Source organism: Bolinopsis microptera, chromosome 8, assembly GCF_026151205.1.
Source record: "Bolinopsis microptera isolate Bmic1 chromosome 8, MBARI_Bmic_1.0, whole genome shotgun sequence".
Taxonomy (NCBI): Eukaryota; Metazoa; Ctenophora; class Tentaculata; order Lobata; family Bolinopsidae; genus Bolinopsis; species Bolinopsis microptera.
The window spans coordinates 5558917-5585469 of record NC_087079.1 but is presented as its reverse complement, the minus strand read 5'-3'; the positions used below and the strand labels follow the sequence as shown (position 1 = coordinate 5585469).

Genomic DNA, 26553 nt, shown 5'->3' with positions numbered 1-26553 from the left:
TCCCTCTCAGTCATCCTCCTCAGTCATCCTCCTCAGTCATCCTCCTCAGCCATCCTCCTCAGCCATCCTTCTCAGCCATCCTCCTCAGTACTCTTCAGTACTCTTCAGTACTCTTCAGTCCTCAAAATGTTTGTCCGCTAATGTCCACCAATGTCCGCTAATGTCCACCAATGTCCATCCAAGTCCGCCAATGTCCGTCCGGGTCCGCCAATGTCCGTCCGAGTCCGCCAATGTCCGTCCGTGTCCGCCAATGTCCCAAAAAACACGTCCGTTGTCTCATAGAATCCAAAAAGGACAGGACATAGGCGGACATAGACGGACATGACACCCCCCCCCCCCATAAATTTACCCAAACTTGTATATAATGTCAGTCTCATAATTATCATATTATCTGGAAAGTTTGAAGGAAATCGTATGGTAAGATCTGGTAGAAAATTTTCTAAGTAATTGTTTAAAACGATTGATTTTCGGCAATTTGGAACAACTACAGATTTGACGGGGAAAAATCGTATATTTAGATCTGGAGATATATTCCTGCGTTCCGCGACGAACCGCCAATATGGGATATTTTCCTGTGTGTGAAGTGATATCTCAAATTTGGCACATAGAAATTCGCCCAAACTTGCACATATTATCCGTCTAATTGCCATAATACTATCTGGAAAGTTTCAAGAAAATCGTATATTTCGACTTTCGTCAAATATTGTTCGCGAAACAAATGGAACGGAAAGTCCAAGTCATGATGGTATTATCCGCTTTTCTGTCGTTATTATATTCATTGCTACAGAACTTCTCCTTAATTTATCCGAAAATTACGATTACAAAATTTTTATAAACACACAGTTTGTAGTTATCATCCCAACTTAGACTTACAAAGTGACAGTGCCTTATTTTATTACTTTTGTATTTATTGTATTAAGTTGAACAACAGCCATACGATTCTTGACGGAGTTTCCACGAATTCGTTTCACTTCCTATTTCGAGTACAATCCATTAGGCTCTAATGACGTGTTCAAACAGATTGCTGCTGTAGTGGTTGGGATTATAGCTTGTAGTTAACAATGCAAGTTGTTACACATTGCAAACGGGTAATGTTCTGTATGGTTGTCACAGAATTACTCCTGGATACAGTGCAGATAACCCTAACTCAATAATAGACTGGTGCAGTCAAGGAGGTGGTCCGCAGATTGTGTGGTGGCCGTAAAGATGCCCACTTCTTAACTTATCAATAGGTTCAATTAAACTAAAATTTATGAACTATATACCGTATACCGTATTAGTAACTGTATCTCTTGCTGAACTTTCATATTGTTTCAGGTTGATACAGAGAAGGTATCGAAGTTTAGTGAAACGAACAACATTGACTCAGTTCCGACTTGCCTGTTTTACCTCCAGAAAGAGCTCAAGGTTTTTAGAACTTTTGCGTTCTGTTTGTAACGTTTCTTTGCGTTTATGTTGTCTTAAATCTGATCTGGAGCATGCTTGTTTACTAGATAGTTTCTATGACTAGAGCGCTGTTCTGATGATAGATTTTAGCTTTTGATTAGGGTATACTATCGTGATTCTGTATCGTCCATTCGTGTACGGCGACACGTGCCGTAATAAATTGGCCCGGTCACACTCTAATTTCACTGTAATTTCGCGTAACGCGCGCTATAATTTACTTTGTATGTCAACATTTTACACGTATGGTTTTTATGCGCGCGTTTAGATCAGAATCTTTTAACAAGATTTATAAAATTGAATTTCATTCACCTTTGTCATCATTTGTTAAGGTGTAAAGGCTTTTTACTAAACTGATCAAAAAACATCACAGTCATTCGGCATTAAACTTGGTGACTCATTTCAGGAGACGGTAGCTGGATTAAACGTACCACGTGTTGCTAAAACAGTTGATAAACTGATTACTGATTGTGGTAGTATAGCCCCCGCTGAAGCTCTAATCGAGGATCTGAACTCACGGTTAAAGCGATTAACGCAGATGGCAAAATGTGTGGCGTTCATTAAAGGCAGTCCACAGGTGCGTATAATTGGTAAGATTTTGTTTGTCGTTCGTTTCTAAAAACTTGAAATTTACTTACAGTTTACTAATTATTAATAACAGTTCAGGTGTTCTGATCCGAGTTAAAAGTTAAATATCGCCTTAAATTACATTAACCTAACATGACCTAAACCCGAACTCAAATTAACAAAACCCCGAACTCAAGTTTGCGGATACATCCGTTTATTTAGTGTTGTATAACCTGAAGTTCATTTTCCTGATCTCTCAGGCACCTAGATGTAAGTTTACCAGAGCTCTTATGGAGCTCTTCTCCACGTTGGAGGTTGAGTTTTCCTACTTTGATATCCTTTCTGACAACGACGTTAGAGAGGGACTCAAAACTTTTGGGGAGTGGCCGACTTACCCGCAGGTACTGGAAATACCTCGCACTCTATTGTACGCACGTCTACTGCGCTGTGGTTTCATTTTATCAACAATCGAACTCAAATATAAAACTTGCTGAGATATTTGACATTACTAAGTCTCTGTCTCCCTTCTTAATGGCGAATACCTGCTAACAGTAATACCTGCTCAGGTGTATAATACCTGTATAATACCTGTATAACACCTGCTCAGGTGTGGTTAGACGGAGAGTTATGCGGAGGACTGGACATTATAAAGGAGATGCACGAAAACGGGGAGCTTGTCACGACGCTACCTGTCAAACAGTCTCTTAACACTAGACTCAAAAACCTCATCAGCTCTCACAAGGTAATTCTATATTTCCTACCACCGAAAACCTTTGATAAATATTTAATTATTAAGATGCAAATACTATGTAACCTCTGAAAGAAATAATGAAAGGCTAAAAATCGGCATTTTTTTCAGGTCATGCTGTTCATGAAAGGTGATCCTACAGAGCCGAGATGTGGTTTCAGTAAAACTACTGTTGGCATCCTGGCTGAGTATAATGTGGACTACAAAACATTCGATATTCTTACTGATAATGAGGTTGTTATACATATTTTATTGTACATATTTTATTGTACATATTTTATTATACATAATATGTTATAGGCTCACTGCTTTGAAACAATCTCAGATCAATACATATCCGCTAGAATATCTAATATAAATCCTAAATATGTTAGTAAACCCTAATTAACTGTATCAGAGCATTACTACTAATCATCAGTTGATTGAGATTGTATTCCAGGTGCGGCAAGGTTTAAAGGAGTACTCGGAGTGGCCGACTTATCCTCAGTTATATGTAGACGGTGAACTTCTGGGGGGTTTGGACATTATCAGAGAAATGCACGAGTCAGGTGACCTCAGTGACTCTCTGAAGTGAAATATCTTGAGGGAAATATCTTGAGTGAAATATCTTGAGTGAAATATCTGAAGTTAAATAGTTTGGTGCTATGTGAACTCATAGCTTGATTGTTCTTACGTTCTTATTATGATGGTCATGATTCATGATATGATCGAAATATTGAAATTGATTTTCTGAAAGTCTTACCCAAAGTTTTGTTTCGAAATATTTGCCGGAAAATGTCCAAATATATAATTGTCCAAATAATTTAATTTATTTACTTCTATGAAAGTTAGTTTAAATCCCTAGATTTAATGTACTCAAATAATCTTTAAACTTTAAAGAACGCTTAATACAATACATTCGCTGAACAATACACGGTTAAATTAAAAGAGCCATACTTGAATGAAAAGAGTGACGCTTGAATGACACACTCCTTTAAAGGGTATGTCTTTTTAGCCAAAGCGTGTTATAAATAACACTTTATTTACTCAACAATAGTTTCTCTATCTACTACACAAAAGCTAATAATTAAAGATAACGTTTATCATTATAGGATGAAATTAGAAGCACCAAAAGAGGAGCCCAAATTCACCTTGTTCTCCCCAGATACAACTCTTCCAACAGAGGAACGAACTCAGGTAGATCAGTTAATTGATTAATTAGTCAATTAGTTGGTTTTACTAAAAACTATTTTATAATCATTTTCACTAAGTAATACCGGATTATGGCTACAAACCACGGTGGCTACAATAATTCAGATAAACTCCTGTTTCAGTTCAGAAGTCGGGCAAGTGATGTGTTCGGGTCGTTAAGCCGGGACACGGTGGCCCCCTCTGACCTCACCCCGGCCATGGCACCACCCCCTGCACCCCGCTCAACCTCAAGGTTTTTAGGGGTACACCATCAAAAAGTAATTGCGTTACTTGTTCTGTAGCGTTTGAGGAAATTTAGGAGATTTTTCATAAAATTTCAATCTGAAATTGCGATGCTACAGCAATGACTACTTTTAACCTGCTTTGAATTGCAATTTCCATTTGAATAGAAGTTCTAAATAGGCTTATTTTCCCTCTTAGATTATTGAATAATTAAATTCTAAATACCTGCAGAAACGAAAGTGAAAAGGTGAACATAACCCCCTCGATAGAGTTGTATAACAGCCTAACGCTAACTAGTGATAAAGTAGAGAAGAAAAGAACCCCTGTTAAAGCTCCTGTTAGAGCCTTCGGTAAGTAATTCACAGCTTGGTTATTCCTACTGTTCTGTTGGTTATTCCTTCTGTTAGAGCCTTCGGTAAGTTGGTCACAGCTTGGTTGTTCCTACTGTTAGAGCCTTCGGTAAGTTGGTCACAGCTTGGTTATTCCTTCTGTTAGAGCCTTCGGTAAGTTGGTCACAGCTTGGCTATTCCTCTGTTAGAGCCTTCGGTAAGTTGGTCACAGCTTGGTTGTTCCTTCTGTTAGAGCCTTCGGTAAGTTGTTCACAGCTTGGCTATACCTACTGTTAGAGCCTTCGGTAATTTGTTCACAGCCTGGTTATTCCTTCTGTTAGAGTCTTCGGTAAGTTGTTCACAGCTTGGCTATACCTACTGTTAGAGCCTTCGGTAAGTTGTTCACAGCTTGGTTGTTCCTACTGTTAGAGCCTTCGGTAAGTTGTTCACAGCTTGGCTATACCTACTGTTAGAGCCTTCGGTAATTTGTTCACAGCTTGGTTGTTCCTACTGTTAGAGCCTTCGGTAAGTTGTTCACAGCTTGGTTATTCCTACTGTTAGAGCCTTCGGTAAGTTGTTCACAGCTTGGTTATTCCTACTGTTAGAGCCTTCGGTAAGTTGTTCACAGCTTGGCTATACCTACTGTTAGAGCCTTCGGTAATTTGTTCACAGCCTGGTTATTCCTTCTGTTAGAGTCTTCGGTAAGTTGTTCACAGCTTGGCTATACCTACTGTTAGAGCCTTCGGTAAGTTGTTCACAGCTTGGTTGTTCCTACTGTTAGAGCCTTCGGTAAGTTGGTCACAGCTTGGTTGTTCCTACTGTAAGAGCCTTCGGTAAGTTGGTCACAGCTTGGTTGTTCCTACTGTTAGAGCCTTCGGTAAGTTGTTCACAGTTTGGTTGTTTCTTTTGTTAGAGCCTTCGGTAAGTTGTTCACAGCTTGGTTATTCCTTCTGTTAGAGCCTTCGGTAAGTTGGTCACAGCTTGGTTATTCCTACTGTTAGAGCCTTCGGTAAGTTGGTCACAGCTTGGTTGTTCCTACTGTTAGAGCCTTCGGTAAGTTATTCACAGCTTGGTTATTCCTTCTGTTAGAGCCTTCGGTAAGTTAGTCACAGCTTGGCTATTCCTTCTGTTAGAGCCTTCGTTAAGTTGGTCTACTATAATAAATGGAGATGATTTCGATATCGATATTGAAAGCAAAAATTTACCAGCAACAAGACGTGTTCATTGATTGAAGGTATATTATATACGTGATACATGTAAAGTACTTAATAAAGTCCATTCTAGTGTTACCGCATAAGTTCCTAACTCTCCCCTCCGCATAATTTCCTAACTCTCCCCTCCGCATAAGTTCCTAACTCTCCCCTCCTCATAAGTTCCTAATTCTCCCCTCCGCATAAGTTCCTAACTGTCCCCTCCGCATAATTTCCTAACTCTCCCCTCCGCATAAGTTCCTAACTCTCCCCTCCGCATAGGTTCCTAACTCTCCCCTCCGCATAGGTTCCTAACTCTCCCTCCGCATAGGTTCCTAACCCTCCCCTCTCCAGGATCGAACAAGAGATTCTTCAGAGCGCAGCACGAAATCACCCCACAAAAGTTTACAAAGTACACATTAGAAGATACAGATCTTACAGACGACAGGTAACTACTTTATAAGTCTGGTAACATTAGCCACGTGTGATGGGCCACTTCACAACCACATGTCCAGTGTCCCTTTATCTATGAAAAGGGAACACACTAGTTGAAATCTTCGTTAAACTACATCATTAGTTCCTGTAAAACATTTGAGATAATCACTCTTTAAAGCAAAATTCGTATAATGTCAAAAATTATTATCAAATTAAAAAATTTGAAAAATTTAAAATGTCCTACCGGTAGGACAAATTTTTATTCCATTAATGTTTTCTCCGAATATACAGCTTCCAGTACCTTGTTGGTGACTTGTGTCACTCTCACCAACCTCACTTATTGGTCACTGAATACCGTGTGTTCATTGGGTTTCAGTTATTATTGTAAATTGGCCAAAAAATTCAGTGTTTTTAACTTAGAAAAACTTGGTCACATGATCTGGTGGTTTAATGAAGTGAATTTACAAAACTTTAGAGGTTTGATGATTACTCGTTGGAGGGGTTGAAGATGAGGCTGATAGTAAGTTGAGCATGTGTTAGTGGACACCCCTGACAGATGCAAATGTGGTCACGTGCAAGATTTCAGTAGATTCATTTAAACTCCTATCTTGAAGTTTGATTTCTTATTGATAACGCGGATCTGTCTTTAACTTATGTTGCTGTATAAATCTGCTACTGATATTACAACCCTTTTTACACACTTATACACCTAAAAGTAAGTAATACAATGTGAAAGTTGCTTTCATCTGGACCTGGAAGTTTAGTTTTTTCTTAATCTCAGTAACGGTCGCACGCTCTTTGTGTTAGTGCTACTCCTTGTTAATGTTTGACTGTTAGTTGCTTTCGCTCTAAACTGAACTACCATTTATTGTATAATGTATATATTGTATAATGTATATATTGTGAATGTATGTATTGTATATAATGTATGTATTGTAAATGTATGTAGGTATGTTGCCTCTTTTTCAAGGATCCGCTCGTGAGACACCGAATTCTGAGTAGTGGAGTCGTCACGCTGAATTAACAACAACGTTTTATTATTCTTTTATTAAGTTCAAGGGGAGGATTCCGTTAATCCATCCCGGAGTCATCTTTACCTCTCTGCAAGTTCAAGTATCAAAAATACAACAGCTGTGAGCTGTTACATCTAAACTCTGCAGTCATTGTTCTTTAGTTGGATCGTCAATCCCAGCCGTAGTTGTACATTGTATGTAAATTATAAATAGCCCACTCCAGAAACTACCCCTTGTGGTGTGTGGTAAGAACCTGGACACACAAAGTATTATTTATACCGAGAAAGTTGGCTACCCAAGAGCATTCCCTCGCTTACTTTATTTTATCTTTTGCACACGATTCACAACGGATTTTGAACTATTGCACCATTCTATCTTATTAACCCCGCACTTTACCAATTCTTAGTAGTGGGCTACTGCATTATTATATATATATATTATCTGTATATAACTCTGTTTACCGACTCTCAGGAGGAGTTAAGTCCGGGTGGATATAGACACGGCGGTTTCAGTTGGGACTGTCAGGACGACCTTACTTGTACTGTCTGTGAAGTAAATGTGTTTACATTAGTTTATTAACTGGTTGTAACTTAGTTTAGTTATCTGCTTTTATTAGTTATTAGCGACTGAAAGTTGGTCATGGGCCCATGAAATAGTGCCACTTATGATCGAAACTACAGATATGAAGTGATCAAACGGAAGTTATTATTTCTGTGTTAGAGTTTTGATCGGCTGCGAAGCTTCCATCAGTTGATCAGCCTGAAGGTGTATTTAAGGGGTTATAACACTTAGATAAGATAACTCACCGCTACCGGATATCCGGGAATGTACGCCGGACTTATGCTTATTACGCAGTTTTGTTTCTTATTAGTACTGTTTGGAATCGAAAATTATTCTAACCTCAATAAATGTCAATTTATATAATATTTTTGTGATAAAGTAATTGTAAATTTACATTGTGAATTATCCTCACTATTAGAGTTCTCGACAATACCCATCTTGTAGGTATGAATGGAATGTGAATACAATTATAATTCGCACCTCTTGTTCAAACCATGTTTATCTCTCCCAAATATCGTTTAAAAAAAATACTATGGAATTTATTCCATATTGTTTCATAAAATTTGTAGCGAACGGGGAGTTGAAAACAGCTATTAAGGTTTATCTTTTTTCTGTGTTTCGACCGATTCCTCGGCCTCTATTTTGGCCGAAGGAAGGATTTAAAAAGTTTTGGGTAAGTCGCGATTTTGCTTAAATGGATGTTCATTGGAAATTATTCTTACAAAGAATGTGTTAAGGTTATACGCTATTGTATATCATTTTTATCGAAGGTTCCTCTGGAAAAAATGCACTCTTCGGCTAGTTGTTTTCGATCACTGAACTTTTACTATACAGGGTATACACTTAATGAGTCCGCTCAAATTGAGGTGCAAAGTCCATCCATTTATTGAATTAGTTTAAATTATAATGGATTGGGGAAATTAAGGGCTAAAATGTAGCGTTTAAAAAGGAACTAAACAGTATCCATCTAGCGGAGGCAGATGTTGATTGCGAATCATCCACCAATGGATGTATGTTTAAGTGAGTAGAGTGACCGGTATCTTAGTTTTATTTTTATCTTGTGTGGCACTATTCCTTATGCACTTCTGGTCATATCAATACGACATAATAGTCTTGAGATTTTTTTGAGATTTTGTGGTGTGGAGTTTACAAACGGAAGAGTTTTTCGTTGAGTGGGAGTTTACAGCACATCTTAGAGTGAAGATTATCGTGAAATATGTTTCATTATATCGACCAGTTATCAGCCTTACAGTGCACACTTAATTAACCCACATTTAATTGAACCCTTAACAATCGGAACAGCCCTTCACAGCCCTCCATGATCTCTATTTTATCTGTTTCAGTGTTCGGGACACACAGCTGCAGTGTGTGAAGTGCATGCCTTCTGAAAGAAAACCCCCACCGAACGTGATTATAATCAGTTGAGGGTCAGACTGCGGGTTATATTTAACGGTTGAAATGATTTTACGTTTCGATTTATTGTGGAATTATTAACGGGTGGTTTAAACGTCGGTATTTGATAAACGCCAATCACCTAATAAGGGTAATAAAGACTGGGGCTCGTTGTTGTAAGATAAGATCTGTGTTTGTTTTTAAACGCATGCCTATTTACCCAATAATGGACAGTGGACACTGTCGTTGGAGATAAACTTGGAAGTTTTGGGAGTCACTTGTGAAAGAGGGCATCACTTTAGTGAAAAATGTTAACTAGTGAACTTGAAAATTTATAGAATTGTAGAGAATGATGACAAGCTCCCCCTCAGATTTTTATAATGCATATTAAAATTAATTTTATAATTTGTTTGGTGTTATGAACCTTCACCTGTGGTGGAGATAGGTTACTAGGCGATTTTGGTTTCAGAATTTACTTTTTGTATATAAAGCGTGTATCAAATTAATTGATGTAAAGTTGGTTAAATGTAAAAAAGAGACTGGATGTAATATTTTGATATATTTTTTGTAAATATCCTAGAAATTTTAGGGTTAAATTTCCCCTTTAAGATTTAAATCTATATTTAATAGTGTCTTATAAAATAAAAAAAATATACAAATTTATGGAAAAATATTTTGTATTTGGCCGGGTATAAGAGGTCGTTCACATACATTAATTGCACTTTTTAGCCCATTTTTTGACACCCCCACCCCCCACCCCCTATCCGTAATCAGTTTTACAGGCTATTGTGTTGAAATTTACACTAGCGAATCATTTCAGAAACCCTCCCTCCCCCAGTGATTACGTTAGGGGCCATTACTTAGGACGTCCGCCAAAATCGCAGATTTTCAGACCCCCCTACCCTGTCTGGGTGTGTCCGAATTTTCAAAACCACCCCCTCCCCCGGACGTGCGAATTTCCAGCTACTTTTTAGAGAACAAATAAAACCAACTCAAATTCATTGTTAATAAAATATCAAAGAGTAGAAAATAAAATTCAGAAAAGTTGAAATAAATGGGACTTTTTCGTTATTTCTCCACCCTGTCCGGATTTGTCGAAATCCCTAAACCGGCCCCTCCCTAATTGCCGGACGTCATAAGTAGACTGGCCATCTAATATGGGAAACAACACCTGGATTGTTATATGGGGAGCATCTGCGTAAAGCTGGTGGGTTACAGTTACCCACATGCTAGTCTGTGTCTATTGCTCGCTATTCTCACGAGAAAGCTCTGAAAGAACGCGCCGCGCATTGTGGATTGGCGTGCTAATAAGGCAGAGGTAAACGGGGAAACTACCCAGGGCCCAACCCAAGTAGGCAGCATACTTGAAGTTGGACGCAGTCCTGATCCTGGACAGCCTTAGTCACAGGTCTTCTGGACACATCATGATCTATAAAATGTTCTCTAGATGGCCAGCTGAAGACAATTCAAATTTCAACACCCTTACTCTTTGCTCTTACTTGCTTCGCCAAAATACTAAAATAGTACACGTTGCTTACTGGGACTTGGGCTATCATGTTATTAACATATTAGTAAGATATTAGGCGGATGACAGGCTGAGATGTATCACGTGGTGAACCCACTGTCGCTTCTCACCCCTGTCGAAAGTTTCGACGATACAGGGGGAGCCGCGCACTCAGCACTGTGCGCGGCGGGTCATAGTCATACAAACGGATGACAAAGGCTGAACGCGCAGCCCACAGCCCAGTAAACTAAACCGGCAAGTGTGCGCCACAATGAAAATGACCCGTACCGACTCGGACATCTGATTCGATCTTATAACCCAATCCTTACACTTGTTAACTCGTCTATAGGCAAATTTAACGGAGAGTGGTACAGACAAAAACGAGGAGTACCGACAGGAGGCAGTATCTGTGTACAACTTGCAAACATAGCAGTATACCATGTCATGCGTGAGCAAGTCTATTCAGACACGGAACTAATGGAACCTGTAAAATCGGTCAAGAGATACATAGACGACGGCTGTGGAGTATTCCATGGAACGAAAAGACAGTTTTCAAAATTCATCGCGACTGTCAATACAAGGCTAGCAGAACTTGGCCTCCACATTGATGAGAACATCATAGAAGATAACAATGTTTATGTGGCGTTCTTAGACATAAAATTTTGTTTCGACACCGCAGGTGATCTTCAGACAGACCTCCATGTTAAAGAGACTGATGCTCGCTCTTACCTGTACTTCGGTTCCCACCACCCGAACCATACATTCAGCAGCATAGTCTATAGTGCATGCCTGAGACTCCGGCGAATCATCAATGATAACGACAGACTCCGAAAACAAATTGATGAATTAAAAACCTTTTTCTTCCAATCCAACTACCCTAAAACTATGGTAGATAACATCAGTGAAAAAGTCAAAGGCTTTGAAAGATGCCTCAAACCACTGGACAACTCAAACAGCAGTGTCCTGGTCCCAAAGTCTCCAGAACCAGCAGTCCGCGTTATTTCAACATTTGGCAGCGATCAAGAGTTAGTAGAATCGGTAAAAGGATTGGAACCAGAACTCAGTAGAACCAGGAGCTTCTCAGGATTATCTGGTTCCCATACAAGTGGAAACACCCCAGGCTCCCCAATATCATCTAGAGCCGGTACATCACGCCCTATCTTCAAATTCGTCAGACGTACTGGAACATCATTTAGAAGGAAGTTAGTCAAAGCAAAACAGTTTGCGGATGACTTAACCCAACCTCACACAAGACCATGTGGGGGCAGACACTGCGGTACCTGTAACATTATATCTCCACATCCATCAATAACAGTCAATGGACAGCGAGCCAAAGCAGTGTCTGGTACATGTGTCAGCTACAATGTTGTATACATCTTCAGTTGCCAACTTTGTAATATGTGTTATGTAGGAAGAACGGTGCAGCCCCTAAGGGCACGAGTAAACGAACATCGCGCCCATTCCTACAAACTCATTTCGGACAATACGTTTGTCCCTGAAGAAAACGACGACGGATTCAGCTTGGGTAAACACCTTGTAGAAGTTCATAACATGAAACAGCGTGACAATTTCAACCAGGCTTATAAAGTGTCAATTCTCAGTAATAGTAGCCCAAGAACTCTAGAAGTGGATGAACACCGTTATATTCAGAAACTAAGAACTATACGTCCATTGGGGCTCAATGCCGTGGACCCGTTTGGGATTCCATTATTGGATTTATCTTAAAGGTTTTCCATTGCATTGGGGCACAAAAGTTATGTTTTTAAAAATATTCATAGGTATCGTTTTTAGTTGTGTCATTTCATTTCCAATGTTACACTTTGTAGGAACTGATATTAACCGAGTTTCTGATTCAGGATGTTACTGAAGATAGTAATGAAAATGTTTTAACACCTCAGTACTGTGTTTTACTACAGCTCAACCTGCTCAGTCTGACTATTTGGGAATTTAAACTCTTGGTTATGTAAGGTTATGTAAGGTTATGTAATATTATGTAATGTTAATTGTAATGTTATGTAAGATTATTTAATATTTAATGTAAGGTAATGTGTAACCTAGAAACTATATAAAGGATGTAAAATGTACGTATTCTTCTTCGTTGGCAGGATTGTCAAGCACAGAATTGTACAGAATAATTTTTATTGAGATGAGGGGCGAGGGTGAGCTAATTTAGAAAAATTCCGCACTTTTTAGCAGAAACCCATGCTCTCTAGAAACAGAGACTTAATCGGAAGCTTGTCAAAAAACTGGGGTGAATTGGTGAGTGTATTTTGCCGTCGTGCAGGTAGAACGTTAAGGGGTATGTTAAATAATCACATCTCGAATTTTTTTACATTTTAGAAAAATGTAGAAAAAAATGATCACGTTTGCATGGTCCTGAAAAAGTGAAAAAGCCTTGATCATGGTATGTTGATTGTAACACACGGGTATAAAGTTAGGATATAAATATTAGATCACGCTCATCACGGATACAGTTTTTAGAACGATAAATTTGGGAACTCGATCAATGGAGCGGTAATCTGTTTTGGTGAACATGAGTTTGATAGGTTTAACACGCTTTACCGCTTAATTTATTTAACAGAGAAAATTAAATTAAAATTCTGATGCAAATGACAAATCTAACTAGAATTCAGTCCACGAGCAGAGAAGGTGCAATGAATGGGGTTTAAAGACATCGTAAATCCTCAAGTAAATTTCTACCTTTCTACACTCGAAACGAAACCTTAAAAAACGCTCGGCAAAAGATAACGGTTATATTCTAAATATAATTAAATACAATCAAATATACGATGATGGAAGATAAACTGTATCGGAAGATTGATATTAACTTATCTCACAGCAGCTGTAAAGCGGAAGTTATAAAGTACAAACTTGTTTTTGTAAGTTAAAGTACAAACTTGTTTTTGATAGCGTCCACCAGGGGAGTATTACCAGCTCTGTCCTTACAATGAACTATAGCTCCGTTCTTGAGGAGGAACTCTGCAGCCTCACAGTGCCCCTCGCAGGCTGCCAGGTGCAGTGGGGTCCTGCCATCGTAGTCTGCCTTGTTTACTGACACGCACTGCGGGTAAAGTACTGGCTGAACTGTGGTAACTGGTAAACGGTGGTAATCAAACAGCGTTTCTTAAACAGTGTTTAAGTGTTTTACTGATTTATATTTTTTTGATAGATTTTCCTACGTGGTTAAACACTGACATCATTTCTTTTCCTGTCCTTCAGTCATAACCACTGCTTTATTTTATTGCACTATTTCTTGTAAGTTACTTGACCTTTATTTCTGAAACCCAGAAATTCTTATCAATAATTATAACCATTTAGCTCTACTTGAAACGATGTACGATCAGTAGTATTAATACTTTTCATACAAGTTATAACAAAATCTTCGTGTTATGTATCCTGGGTTTGGACAGGATATTACCCGCTTAAAATATTTCCATCGCGATACATAATACTGAAATATAATATATTTACAATAAATTATGCAATCACAACATTATAATAAATAACACAGTACGACTCGACTCTGGAGTGTACGACTCTGGAGTGTGGAAGCTTTACAAAATATCTTCTACAAAGTACTCCCCTTTTTTCAGCACAATCCGGTAATTTCGTCAAAAATATTTCACACCAACTATCACTTAGAAACACTGATATAAGAATAGAGATCGGAATTCCCATCATTGTAACTTAATTATGTCGCGTGAAAATGATATACAAGGATCGCAGTAATTTGTGAATGGCGCCTAAGTTTCAGGAATTGCAATACAAACAGTGTTAAAATGTACATTGTAATACTGTTTGTTGACAAACATGAGCGATATTTGTTGATTAGTTATGGCCATTATCTCTAAAGAAATAAGAGGTGGATTGTTGATCTTCCTGCCTTAAAAAAATTCTTTAGAATTTAAATAGTTGACCAATAATGCTCAGGGAATCAACTGAACGTGAAATGAAGTGACTGGGTTGTAGTTTAGGAGGGCTTGTTTAAGGACACAATGAAATTTGTTTTAAGTGGTACTATCGTTTCAATATAAATTATACGAGATTTATTGTTATTCAGTCAGACTTTTAACTCAATTATGGTATCTTTGATTTTAATATGTCTTTCTTTGATAACCACAGACGAAGTTTTTGCAAGATACAATACATATCACAGCAGAAATTAGCCACATGTGCTAATTTTAGAATTTTGGGCAGGACTGATGAGTGGTTGTAACTAAGATAATTATGAAAACATTGTTAAAATGGTCAGACAATCTACAAACTTCCTGAATAACAGTGTTTCTAAACAATTTCGCATTATAAATTGTAAATAAACAACAATTTTAGTATTTTCTACAATTCCATTGAACGATTAACAGTTTAATTGAAGGTAAGGCGCAGCTAAAGCTACATATAATAAGAGAATAAGACTTACTTTCTCATTTACCTTAGTACTCGTATGTACGTTACCCTAAACACAATTCAACTTAAGATTGTAAGTTACCCTGAACCCAATTCAACTTGAGATCACGTGTGAACTTCCATTTAATTCTGACTGACTGGAGTATCTGGCGAGAAACTCACGTGCAAAGATTAAAAGATAATATGTGGTATTTTAAATATGTAATAGTAATATCAGGAGTACATTACAAGGCATACCTGCTGTACAGCCTCGGTGAGTTTGTCCAGTTTACCCAGTCCAGCTGCATTACACATAACAGTAGGCAGTATAGCTTCACGTAGAGCCTGTATCTCCTTCTGAGAGGACACTTCTAGAGCGGAGATAACCTGGGTGAGGAAGGGAGTTAGTTTCCATGGTAACACGTGACAGGTAACACGTGACAGGTAACACGTGACAGATAACACGTGACAGGTAACACGTGACAGAGCGGAGATAACCTGGGGTGAGGAAGGGAGTTAGTTTCCATGGCAACACGTGACAGGTAACACGTGACAGGTAACACGTGACAGGTAACACGTGATAGGTAACACGTGACAGGTAACACGTGACAGCGTACAGTGATTAACCAATCAGCTTCAAGGGTTGAGCTTTTAAAACATAGAATCGCTGTCACGTGTCTAAATAAATATGGTTCATCACCAGTACCTCCAGGTATATTGATAGCATAGGGGTGGAGAATATTGGTGGACATGTGACAGCTTCAAGCGACAACCAATAAATGTCTCACATCGCTGTCATTCATCTAAAAAATATACTTAAAAGAATGTAGTCCACCTCCGCTCCAGTAGTCATATATCGAGACAAAAATCTGGGTGGTTCTGAGGGGGGGGGGGCGTTCTGAGTAAACCCATTATATGCTCCATTTACGTTCGGTGACAATTTTGTAGACACTACTTTTACGAAAGGAACAGGGTATTTTAAAAACACTAAAACAATGATTGGCAAGTAATGTTACATCAACTAACATCTCAACAAATTACACATATTCTTGACAAATGTTTCAGCTTAATTTAACGATCTAACTAACTCTTCTTAATTTTATGACAGACATTTCTTCTTAAAATTAGTTGAGAACCGTGTGTCTTCTTAACAGTCATACCCGAACGCGCTCCAAAACACGTCACATTTCCAACTGATCATGAGCTCTGGCGTTACCGCTGCTGTCGTGACTACATCAAACCAAACATCATTACTGCCCCATATACGGAGGGGCGGACAGTTTGATGTCAAGGTGGCTCCTCGCACTGTGACGGTTACTACTGGCGAGGAAACAAATCCACAGTCCGTAATGTTGATATATCTGCCTGCTTGCCAGTCCCACTCTCTCCAGCTGTAGGCGCCAGTATCGTTGTATCTGGCAACACCAGAGCAGGTCAAGGCACATGGAGGAGGACCAGCCACGCCGTCGGGGGTACTCAAGATCTTCAGGTTACTTTGAGTGGGTATGGCTAATATCACAGTAAACAAACAGCCGAGCAGCTTCATCTTGAAAATAGCTAGAAACGTAAGTCCCATTTCTGGTTGTTATTTAATATTATTTAGAATATATATGTGCTAAAAAAGTGAACCAGATGATTATTCGATTTCAGCACGACCGAAAATATATGTTAAATCAATTTAAGTCGAAGTTGGTTCATTTACAAGCTGTTTTGTGGCACAGCAGCTGTCTGGCAATTCGATTATTTTACTCTAATTTATGTGATTTTCCAACATTGTCTGAACAAAATTTTTTTGAAGCACCTGCTATCTTGTTCAGTTGTTACATTGGGCTTGCTAATTGTAAGATGTGATAAGCAGGGGGAGGGGGGGTAGGAGTTTATGTCAGCTCCTCTTAGAGTCATTATTTATAGATGACCCATTTTTTTTTTTTTTTTTTTAGAGAGGCTGGGCCTGGTTGGCCCACGAGAGGATAGCATATGAATGCTTTGCCTACCTCTGGGGTATGGCAGTCCTGTGGGAGGATGCCAGTGGAATCAAGATGTGTAATCAAGGATGATGGTAAGTGTTGTGGGGTGTGTCATAGATAAACGCTTAAGTGGTGGTTGAGTGTGGAAGAGAGAGGCGAAATAAGACGGCGTTAAAGTAGTCGCTATGTTACACCTGTCTGGTCCAACTCCTCTGGCACCACTAAGCGTTTAGTGTGGTTTGTAAAGTTGACAATGGTGGAGATGTGTTGGTTGTCGAATATGTCATTGACAGAGAGGTAGTAGTCCCGGAAATATTGACCTCTTATTTGGGCAATAGCCGGGCACTGTCCGAGAAAGTGTGAGACAGTCTCCTCTTCGTCGCCGCATTTAGGACAAGCACTTGTGTCTGATTTGCGAATGGTGTGTAGGTGTTTGTTGAGGCCACAATGTCCCGTGATGAGGTGCACTGCAGTTCTATAATTTTGTCTGTTGTTACTGAGTGTAGTGTTGAGATTTTTGATGATGTTGATGTTTTTATGTCCAAGTGTCAGTTTAGTGTGTCTGGGACCATCAGTAATCCATGATTCTTGATTAAGTTTTGTGACTTTGTCGTTGATCAGGCGTTTGATGTAAGATTGTGGAATTGGGCAATTCAAAGTGGATTCACTGGTTGTACCATTTTTGGCCAGCTCGTCTGCTTTTTCATTACCCCACAATCCAATGTGTGCAGCTATCCATCTGATCTCTAAGGTGTTAGTGGATCCGAGTGTATTGAGGGTGTCGTAACAGTCTCTAGTAGTCCTACTCCTCGTTGAAGGTGAGGATATGGCTTGAATAGAGGAGAGACTGTCTGACCATATGATGATGTGTGTGTTTGTATAAGTTGATAGATATTTACAAGCTTCGATGATGGCAGTGAGTTCTGTTTGATAAACGGTGCAATAATCGGGAAGCTTGAATGATCTTTCATCTAGTGTAGTGTTGTTGTTGTCTGTGGTGATAATATAACCAGCCCCGCTACCTGAGTCTGTGCGTGACCCGTCTGTGTAGCAGGTGATGGTTTCACTGGGGATGTTGTCGATGGTGTTTTGGAGTGAGCCTCTATAACCAATGTTGTCAGCTCCAGGAGTGGTGACCGTGAAGCGTCGTTCAAGCATCATGGTTGGTATAGATAGGTCTCTCTCTGCTTTGGGTGGTATGTTGAGATCTACCATGAATTGTTTGTTGATAGTGGTGTGAGTTGTGATGGTACCTTTTCTGGGGGCGATAGTTTCGAGGGTTAGGCTTCCATAAGCTTGAAGCCTGGCTGTGCCCTTTAGATGACCCATTCTTGTGAGCTCAATATTGTTTTAAAAGCTGATTAGCTGATACCTCCTGAAGTGGAGTGATGGTTTGGCTTCCATGGTAACCAACTTCTCAGTTCTTAGACAGGATGTTATTAGTTTATTTATGTTTAAAGAATGCTTTAGTACATAGAACAATCAATAAAACACTGTATTGCTGGTTTGCAAGATAAACCCAATTCTTAATTTAACAACATTAAGTAACTAGAATATAATCACGCGTGTCTTTTCAACAGTTGTAGCCGTTTGCAGTCCAGTACACGTCACATTGCTCACTCACCATTTGACTGGGTGTTGCGTTCCCCACCGTGATTACAATCAACATTGCGCTGTCGACACCAATTATGCTGATGGAAGGACAGTTATAACTATAGTGCGATCCTCTGACTGAGACAGTTACTACAGGTACGGAGACAAATCCACATCCTTTCATGTCAGCAATCTTGAATGCTTTACTGTCAGCATAATTCCGCCATCCGTAGCTACCACTTTCGCTGTATCTTGACACGCCAGAGCAGGTCAGGGCACAGGGTGCAGGACCAGTTTGACCCTCTGGAAGATTCAATATCTTCAGTTCACTCGAGAGAGTGTGGCTAACTATCATCACAGTGAACAGACATCCGAGTAGTTTCATCTTCAAAAGTTATGATAAACGCTACTAAAAACAAACTTATTTGACTTTTTAAAGATAATGATGATTATTAGAGATAAGTTGAACCTTTATATCCATTCTCACACTCCCTAACATAAAATGGTCTAGACCGTGAAAATTTACAGATGGCTCAATCTTATTAGTGACTAAATTGGTCAATTCTATTGTCAGTACTCAACATCTGCGGCCTGCGGTCATTTTTGTGTCAAGCTTATCAAAATGAATAAATATAATTTTGGATGGTTGATTTAAACAGATGATCGTTCTTGCACTGGATACTGAGCAGCTCCATTTTGATAAGGACTTTAACTTGATTAAGTTAAAAGAGATAAAACTTAAGTTCTAATTAGTACGATTTACTCAAATTTTTACCGCTTGATTCAATTTCAACATGAACCGCGAGACTATAATAGGTGTTAAAGCTGCTTTATAAAAGGTGCTACAAAAGGTGTTACAAAAGGTTTTACAAAGTCAAAAGCTGTTAAAAGGTGTTATAAAAGATGTTATAAAAGATGTCATAAAAGATGTTATAAAAAATGTTATAATTTAAGGTGTTATAAAGATGTAAAAAGGCCTTTATGATATTATATGCGCTAAGAAAATTTAGAAGCAGATAATTTTTCAATTTCTAGACGGAGGTCAAGAGAAGTGGTAAATTAATTAAAGTAAGAGGTAGTTCTTGTGAAGTAGTTCTACTGGGCGAGCTAATTGTTAACTCAGACGTGGAATAATATCTGCTAAATAAGATATTGTAACGATCTTATCTCTCTTCGTTAAGCTTCAAGTTTGTGACAACGAAGAAAACAATCTGAGATTTAACTAAAATTAGCATCTTTAAAAAGCAAACACCTAAATTAATTTCATTATCTCTTCCTTATCATCTTCAACAGTTGTACCCTGCTGCAATCCAATAAACGTCACATTTGTTGTTAACCATTTGGCTGGGTGTTGCCTCTTCCACCGCATGTACATAAAACAAACTGTTCGTACTAAGCACGTTCCGTACGTAGATAGAAGGACACATGTTACTACCACCCATGGTAGCAGTAACAACTGGTATAGATACAAATCCACACTCCGCAAAGTTAATCCGTCTGTACGTGTTCCCTTTATAATACCTCCATCTGTAGTTGTTGTCAGTGTCACCTGTATCAGTGTACCGCGCGACACCAGAACAAGTAATTGCACAGGGTGGGGGACCAGCTACACCGTCAGGAGTATCTAAAATCTTCACCTCACTAAGAGTGGGGTTAGCTAAAACTATCACGGCTAACAGAAAACTTAGCAGCTTCATCATAGAAAGGGTTGGGACAATGAGACACGTTGCTAAAGACAAAATTGTTCACCATTCAGAGCTAGTGCCTAGTGGTGATTTTAAATGATCCGTTCAGCCTATATGTCCCCTCGAACAGTGCTTATTAAATTAAGTGGTAGTAGTAACATGGTTATATTTGACAGATGGCCATTTAAACCAGCTAAATTGACGAATTAGATTTTCAGCACTCAACAGCTGTGGAAATGGAAAACTCTTGATCTGTAATTCTCATTAAATTTCATTCATACATAATTGATGAAACGTAATATATTACCTTTTTTCCGCGAGAACTTGACTGTAAAAGTGCAATTCCTGGAGTGTAATCTTCATCGCTGTCGTCACAGTCATCACTGTCAGTTTCTTCTTCTAGAATTTCCTCTGGCAGATCCTGAGTAAATGGGCCAGCTTCAGATTGGGGACCAGAACATTGTACCAATGATGATAGTCCAGTCTGCATCGAGCTATTGGTAGTACGAGGACTGCATTGGACACCTTTGTCATTGTTTGTGTCAGCTGATATCAGGACAGATAGATATCTGTTCGGGATTATTTCAAAGTTGGGTTCTTCGGTGGCTATCAATTCTTGAGATTGTGATGCTTCTCCGACTTCAATGGAGGTACTTATTAGAGAACAACGGTCAAGTATTCCTTCATTCTCTTCGACTAACTGATCAATATAACCGATGTCTCTCCTTACCCTCTTGCGTCCTGGCTGATCAAAATTTCCGCCATCAATATCGAAGTTTAACTGCAGATGAATCTTGATTTCACCAGTCACCCTATCAGTATTTGGAATTGAATCCGGTTTCAGTCTCACCCACATATTTGTCACCGACTCCGCTCTTTTTGCACTATCGAAGTCGTAAGAATTGAAATCTTCATCTGCAAAGTGCTCCGAACAAATCTGTGTATGCTTAGTTACGTCTTCAGGTCTCCGTCGAATCCGTAATCTCCACTTCATGAAAATTTCTTTCTTCGTTTCAGGATCAGGTATTTTATAAAATCGTAAAAACTTCCGTCCATGCCATTTGGATATGAACGGTTGCTTCTTGAATTTAACCTTAGTGTTGTTAGGACAGTTTCCTTCAGCACAGGACACCATAGTCTTTAGCTCTGTTATCACAGAATTTTTAGTTGATAAACTAAATAGCCATTATTTTATGACTCGTGTATGGTTAGTTTAGTTGGCGCTGATTACTTGTTAATTGATAATATCTTTTTAGCTCGCGTAATTCGACAATTCTTACATTACGAGTATGGATTTTGATGCCGAAACAACAGTTGGAATTGACGATGATTCGGAAAATAGTGAAACGGAAGACTACATGCTAGATTTTGATAGAATAGGAGCAACGAATAACTATCAGGATATTAGCGCCGATCCAAAACTGCCAGCTAGTGATCATAGCAGCAATGATGAGCCGAGTACAGTAGGCTATAATGACTATGACAGTGATGAAGGGGCAGAACATCAACAATCGGATTCAGAAACTCAGAACTGCATTTCAAGACTTGATAAAGATGTCTCGACTTGGTGTACATGCGGTAACTGCAAAACTATGGAATCAGAATTGGAGTGCTATTGTTGCCAGGAGAGCACTATTATTTCCGACTTTCTGCTGTCGAGAAAAGACGCGACGTGTGTAACGGAACTGCCCATTTTCAAGAAAACTGTTGAAGAAAAACATGTTCTTGAACTACAAGGGAGTGGCATACGAACAGTGAGCAGGGACAGTGAGGGCACGATCAAACCGGAGGGGTACAGATTTATCGCATATACAACTTTCCTGCAGATGTGCACCCTACGATTTTGTGGGAAAGGACGACGTTATGTGGTGCCATCCTGTGTGGTTTCACGTATTCGTGCTATGTTTCCATCACCGAAGACGTAGTTCTAAGTCTTAAAGCCCTACTTTAACTTGTCCATATGGCAGCCAACGAAACTTTCTCAATCCACACTTTTTATTCAAATTATTACCTTACCGTATATTGATATCATGTGACATTTTATGAAATTTAAAATACTTCATTCTCAATGCTTTGTTCTATCAAATGTGTAGGTAACGGTTCAAACAGCAATTACAAGACAAAAACCAAATAAACAAGAGGCTGGCACAATAGAAATCAACGTGCATCTCTCGCCCTGCTCTCACAGCGGGGCGAGACTTGCGTATGATCTAATTTTAGTGTTTAGGTGATATCTTGGGGTGTGAGTGTGCTATGAATTTCGTTCTTTGGTGTTATTACAGGGGTGAGTGTCCTCCCTGATTTCTAGGAGTGGCTACTCATTACTAACAAGTCAAAATTCTAAATAACTCGTCCTTTAAGTAAAACGTCTGATATTTATGATATTATTATATGCACTAATTAAATTGAGTAGCAGATAATTAAGTCTACTGGGCGAGCTAATTGTTAACTCGGACGTGGAATAATATCTGCTAAATAAGATATTGTATAGATCTTATCTGTCTTTGTTAAGCTTCAAGTTTGTGACAACGAAGAAAACAATCTGAGATTTAACTAAAATTAGCATCTTTAAAAAGCAAACACCTAAATTCATTTCGTTATCTCTTCCTTCTCATCTTCAACAGTTGTACCCTGCTGCAATCCAATAAACGTCACATTTTTTGTTAACCATTTGGCTGGGTGTTGCCTCTTCCACCGAATGTACATAAAACAAACTGTTCGTACTAAACACATTCCGTATGTAGATAGAAGGACACATGTCACTACCACCCATGGTAGCAGTAACAACTGGTATAGATACAAATCCACACTCTGCAAAGTTTATCCGTCTGTATGCGTTCCTTTTCCATTCTCTCCATCTGTTGTCGGTGTGTCGCGCGACACCAGAACAAGTAATTGCACAGGGTGGGGGACCAGCTACACCGTCAGGAGTATTTAAAATCTTCAGCTCACTCAGAGTGGGGTTAGCTAAAACTATCACAGCTAACAGAAAACTTAGCAGCTTCATCATAAAAATAGTTGGAACACGTTGCTAAAGATAAAATTATTCACTATTCAGAGCTAGTTCCGCTCAACCTATATGTCCCCTCGAACAGTGCTTATTAAATTAAGTGGTAGTAGTAACATGGTTATAATTGACAGATGGCCATTTAAACCGGCTAAATTGACGAATTAGATTGTCACCACTGAACAGCTGTGGAAATGGAAAATTCTTGATCTGTAATTCTTATTAAATTTCATTCATACTGATACATTAGTTTGTAATAGTGGAGGAGAACCAGTCACACCATCTCAAGACCTTCAGTTCTCTCTGAGTGGGCATGCTAACATTAATTACGTTGCAGAAGTAAGCTAGATTGTGATTCTTTGCAGATGACCCATTCTTGTGAGCTAAATGGGTTGATCTTACTGTAGGAATTCAACAGCTGCGTTAAGGGGCTCTTCATCAAATTTCTCTCGAAATCGACTTTATAGTTTGTTTTTAATAGAGAAGAGTGACAGACCTCGTTTCTTGTCGATTATTAGAGGTCCAAGATTTAAAAAATCGAAAGAAAAATCTTTAAAGGCCTATCCCAAAATTCTGGCTGTAGAGTTCTCTTCTAACTGATCCTAAGAACATATCCTGAAAGTTTGAGGGTGATTGCTCAAAAAATGTAGGAGAAGATAGATTATTAGACTCGATTTTCAGAACGCGATTGAAAATCGCTCGTGAAATACAATTAAACATATCGTCGTTATAAATATTCACGTAATCAGCCGAGGAGGGGGGGGGGGGGGGGTTCCAAATGATTACGCTAGTGTAATTTTGACACAATAGTTTCTGTGGTAACCTTATGTTTCTGTGGTAACCTGTTAGTTTCTGTGGTAACCTGTTTCTGCTCACAAGTACTCGCACGTACACACTCTACGCTCTACCAGCCGTATAGCGACTAATCAAATACTACATATTAAATTGACTTCCGACAAAAAGTGTCGCCAGCCAAGAATCGTTGTGGAGCAACGACGAAAAAATAATTGTATGGTGTAAGGTAAAATTGAAAGAATAAACTATTGATAAAGACAACTTCCAATATCAAATAGAAGTGACATCCTCACGAAGTATCCCGGCTACTGTAAAATCCCAGAGCAACGGTTCTTCGAAAAAATGCAACGTGTTACTCTGTTAAACATTAACCGACATTTGTAAGTTACCTTTAAACTAATTGCAACACTACAAATCTATTACATTTATTGAGCTTTATTAATTTTTAACGTAATTGTCACGTCTCGTCAGTCGTCCATGACAAAGGCGTGGGCCGAAACGTCGACAACTTGTTAGAAAAACTGAGTGGAGACTCTCACTTTGTCACCAAAAATATCAATTATTCAATTATTAATGAATATTTAATTGATTATTAATTTATGAATATTAAATTAATTAGTGATACTAATTGATAATTATACTTAATTAACAATTAACGAATATATAATTAATGAATTAATGATAATTACCTTGGACAAGTAACTGTCGCTGTCAAGGAAGAGATCTGATACGTTCGGAGAAACTTCCACGGTCATCTCACCCCGCAGGTTGGTCACCATCATCTGAGGAAAGGTAATTGATTAATTAGTTAATCAATTATAGGATTAAGTTATTTCAATTGATTAATAAGTTCATTAAAGAAGCAAAATCATCAACTTTCACAGCTTCTCAGACAATTATTGAATGATAAAGTTTTAGCACAAAATTTGAACTTATCCGATGTCTCATTTATAACATATAAACTAAAGGGCGTGTAATGGCCACTCTTTAGTTTAAGTTTTATCACTCATATTATTATTTATGTCTTATATTATTAAACGACTTATATTATTTAAATATTGATTGACCTTTACTCATCAAAGTTTGATGTAGGCTAAGGAAAAACACGGGAGTAAAGTGTAAACTCTTTACTTAACAGATTACTGATTAAGGGGTCATTCATATGACGTGAACGACCCCTTATCCAGTTAGGAACAGATTACGGAGGGCAGGCTGCTGTTAGAATAAGACAATGAACAGCTGCTACCACACGAACTGTAACTGATAATACTGGATTAAAGATTAATGTGGAACATGGTGGCCCGTATGAAGGGAAGAAGACGTCTATTTTTTTTCACCAGCTGCGATTTTTTAAATGTAACGAAAAGTTCAATTTCACATTTCATTTTATTTTGTACGATGACAATGATGCATCTGGCACACTCTAATTTATGATTCCATTAAATTGCTATATCATTCAGATCACAACTTGTCTGTTGCTAATATTTACTTCTTTTGTCTGGTCAGATACCACCTGATTAATTAGTTACTATCTCTACACACTCTACCTTTACAATAAACTTATTGTCTTAAGAATTACGTTCATGTATTCCTTGATTCACCAGGTGGATATAAGATCGCTCAAAATCAGTCTAAACAGTTATTCAGTCTGGATAACTTTGTACCTTTTCGGCATCACAAATGTTTTGCTGAACTTATTATATTATTATATACTGTGAAACATACTGCTTCAGATATTCACACAGTAAAGACACTACTCAGTTGTTGTACTTGTATCCACCCTTTAAGGAAAGTAACGCCCTCGTGTCCTCCGCTCTTGCCTCTACCGCCTTTGTTTCCTACGCCCTAGTGTCCTATACCCGAGGCTATGTGTGGGTTTGCTTTCTTAATTATATACGCTACATTATTATACCTACTTCGTCGGAAAGGATGGTGGATCACACGGACGCTTTTTATCAATAAATAATATATTGAAAGCCAACTTTTCTTTAATATCAGTAAATTATTGGGCCAGCAGCCGTCCGGACTCCATCGTCCCAATATGAATAATTACACAATATATTCAGACCTAGTTCTCATTAGAATTAGATGTATTCTATAATCAGGCTCTTGATGGCCCCGATGGCCCCTTGATCTCCATGTTTAATTAACATTCCTCCCTCGTTCAAGACATTTCTCTTCCCCCTTTTGTTCTGGTCCAGAGCATTAGCCAGGCAGCTTCCCGGTAATTCGAGCGGCTGGGTGGGTCCTGGGCGGGATTGGTGTGGGTTCGTGCTCCTCGTGGTATGGTCTGAGATCTGGGGGTTGGCACGGGGGTGCGGCGGGGATGGGTGAGTGGTGCTGGCTGGAGGGACGGTTACTATTCATACCGACCAGCTTAAGCAAGTAAAGTTGTTTGCAGTCGGGACGGATGGGAACTTTGAATCGACAGTTAGCATTGCGATCCTGGCTCTTGTCAAACTCTCGGGCCTTGGACCCGTTTCTCGGGGCTAGCACGGGGGGTTTGGGCTCCCGCCTCTCGTCTGGGG

The 26553-nt window shown here is 38.9% G+C and overlaps 3 protein-coding genes across 4 annotated transcripts in view; 2 read left to right on the top strand and 1 right to left on the bottom strand.

The window, feature by feature from the left end:
• Positions 1 to 3595, top strand: part of LOC134820261 (glutaredoxin-3-like) — a 58136-nt gene extending 54541 nt beyond the window's left edge. For both annotated transcript variants that reach the window (XM_063830494.1, XM_063830495.1), the window contains exons 4-9: positions 1318 to 1407; positions 1850 to 2020; positions 2271 to 2411; positions 2618 to 2752; positions 2870 to 2992; positions 3198 to 3595. In XM_063830494.1, coding sequence (XP_063686564.1) covers positions 1318 to 1407; positions 1850 to 2020; positions 2271 to 2411; positions 2618 to 2752; positions 2870 to 2992; positions 3198 to 3332 — 795 coding nt within the window. In that variant the 3' untranslated portion in view covers positions 3333 to 3595. The remainder of the gene's footprint in view (positions 1 to 1317; positions 1408 to 1849; positions 2021 to 2270; positions 2412 to 2617; positions 2753 to 2869; positions 2993 to 3197) is intronic.
• Positions 3596 to 3845: 250 nt separating this feature from the next.
• Positions 3846 to 6142, top strand: LOC134820106 (uncharacterized). Its single transcript, XM_063830326.1, has 4 exons — positions 3846 to 3934; positions 4072 to 4181; positions 4403 to 4521; positions 6045 to 6142. The coding sequence occupies exons 1-4, from the start codon at positions 3851 to 3853 to the stop codon at positions 6140 to 6142; spliced, it is 411 nt and encodes a 136-aa protein (XP_063686396.1). The 5' UTR covers positions 3846 to 3850.
• A 7337-nt stretch (positions 6143 to 13479) lies between these two features.
• Positions 13480 to 26553, bottom strand: part of LOC134820105 (L-asparaginase-like) — a 28308-nt gene continuing 15234 nt past the window's right edge. Inside the window, exons 11-13 of the mRNA XM_063830325.1 lie at positions 24715 to 24807; positions 15237 to 15365; positions 13480 to 13656 (exon numbers count right to left, since the gene is read on the bottom strand). Coding sequence (XP_063686395.1) covers positions 13480 to 13656; positions 15237 to 15365; positions 24715 to 24807 — 399 coding nt within the window. The remainder of the gene's footprint in view (positions 13657 to 15236; positions 15366 to 24714; positions 24808 to 26553) is intronic.

Coding starts and splice junctions, on each gene's coding strand:
- LOC134820106 (XM_063830326.1), top strand. CDS start 3,851: ATGAAATTAGAAGCACCAAAAGAGGAGCCCAAATTCACCTTGTTCTCC. Junction 4,182..4,402: donor GCACCCCGCTCAACCTCAAG/GTTTTTAGGGGT, acceptor AAATACCTGCAG/AAACGAAAGTGAAAAGGTGA. Junction 4,522..6,044: donor AGCTCCTGTTAGAGCCTTCG/GTAAGTAATTCA, acceptor TCCCCTCTCCAG/GATCGAACAAGAGATTCTTC.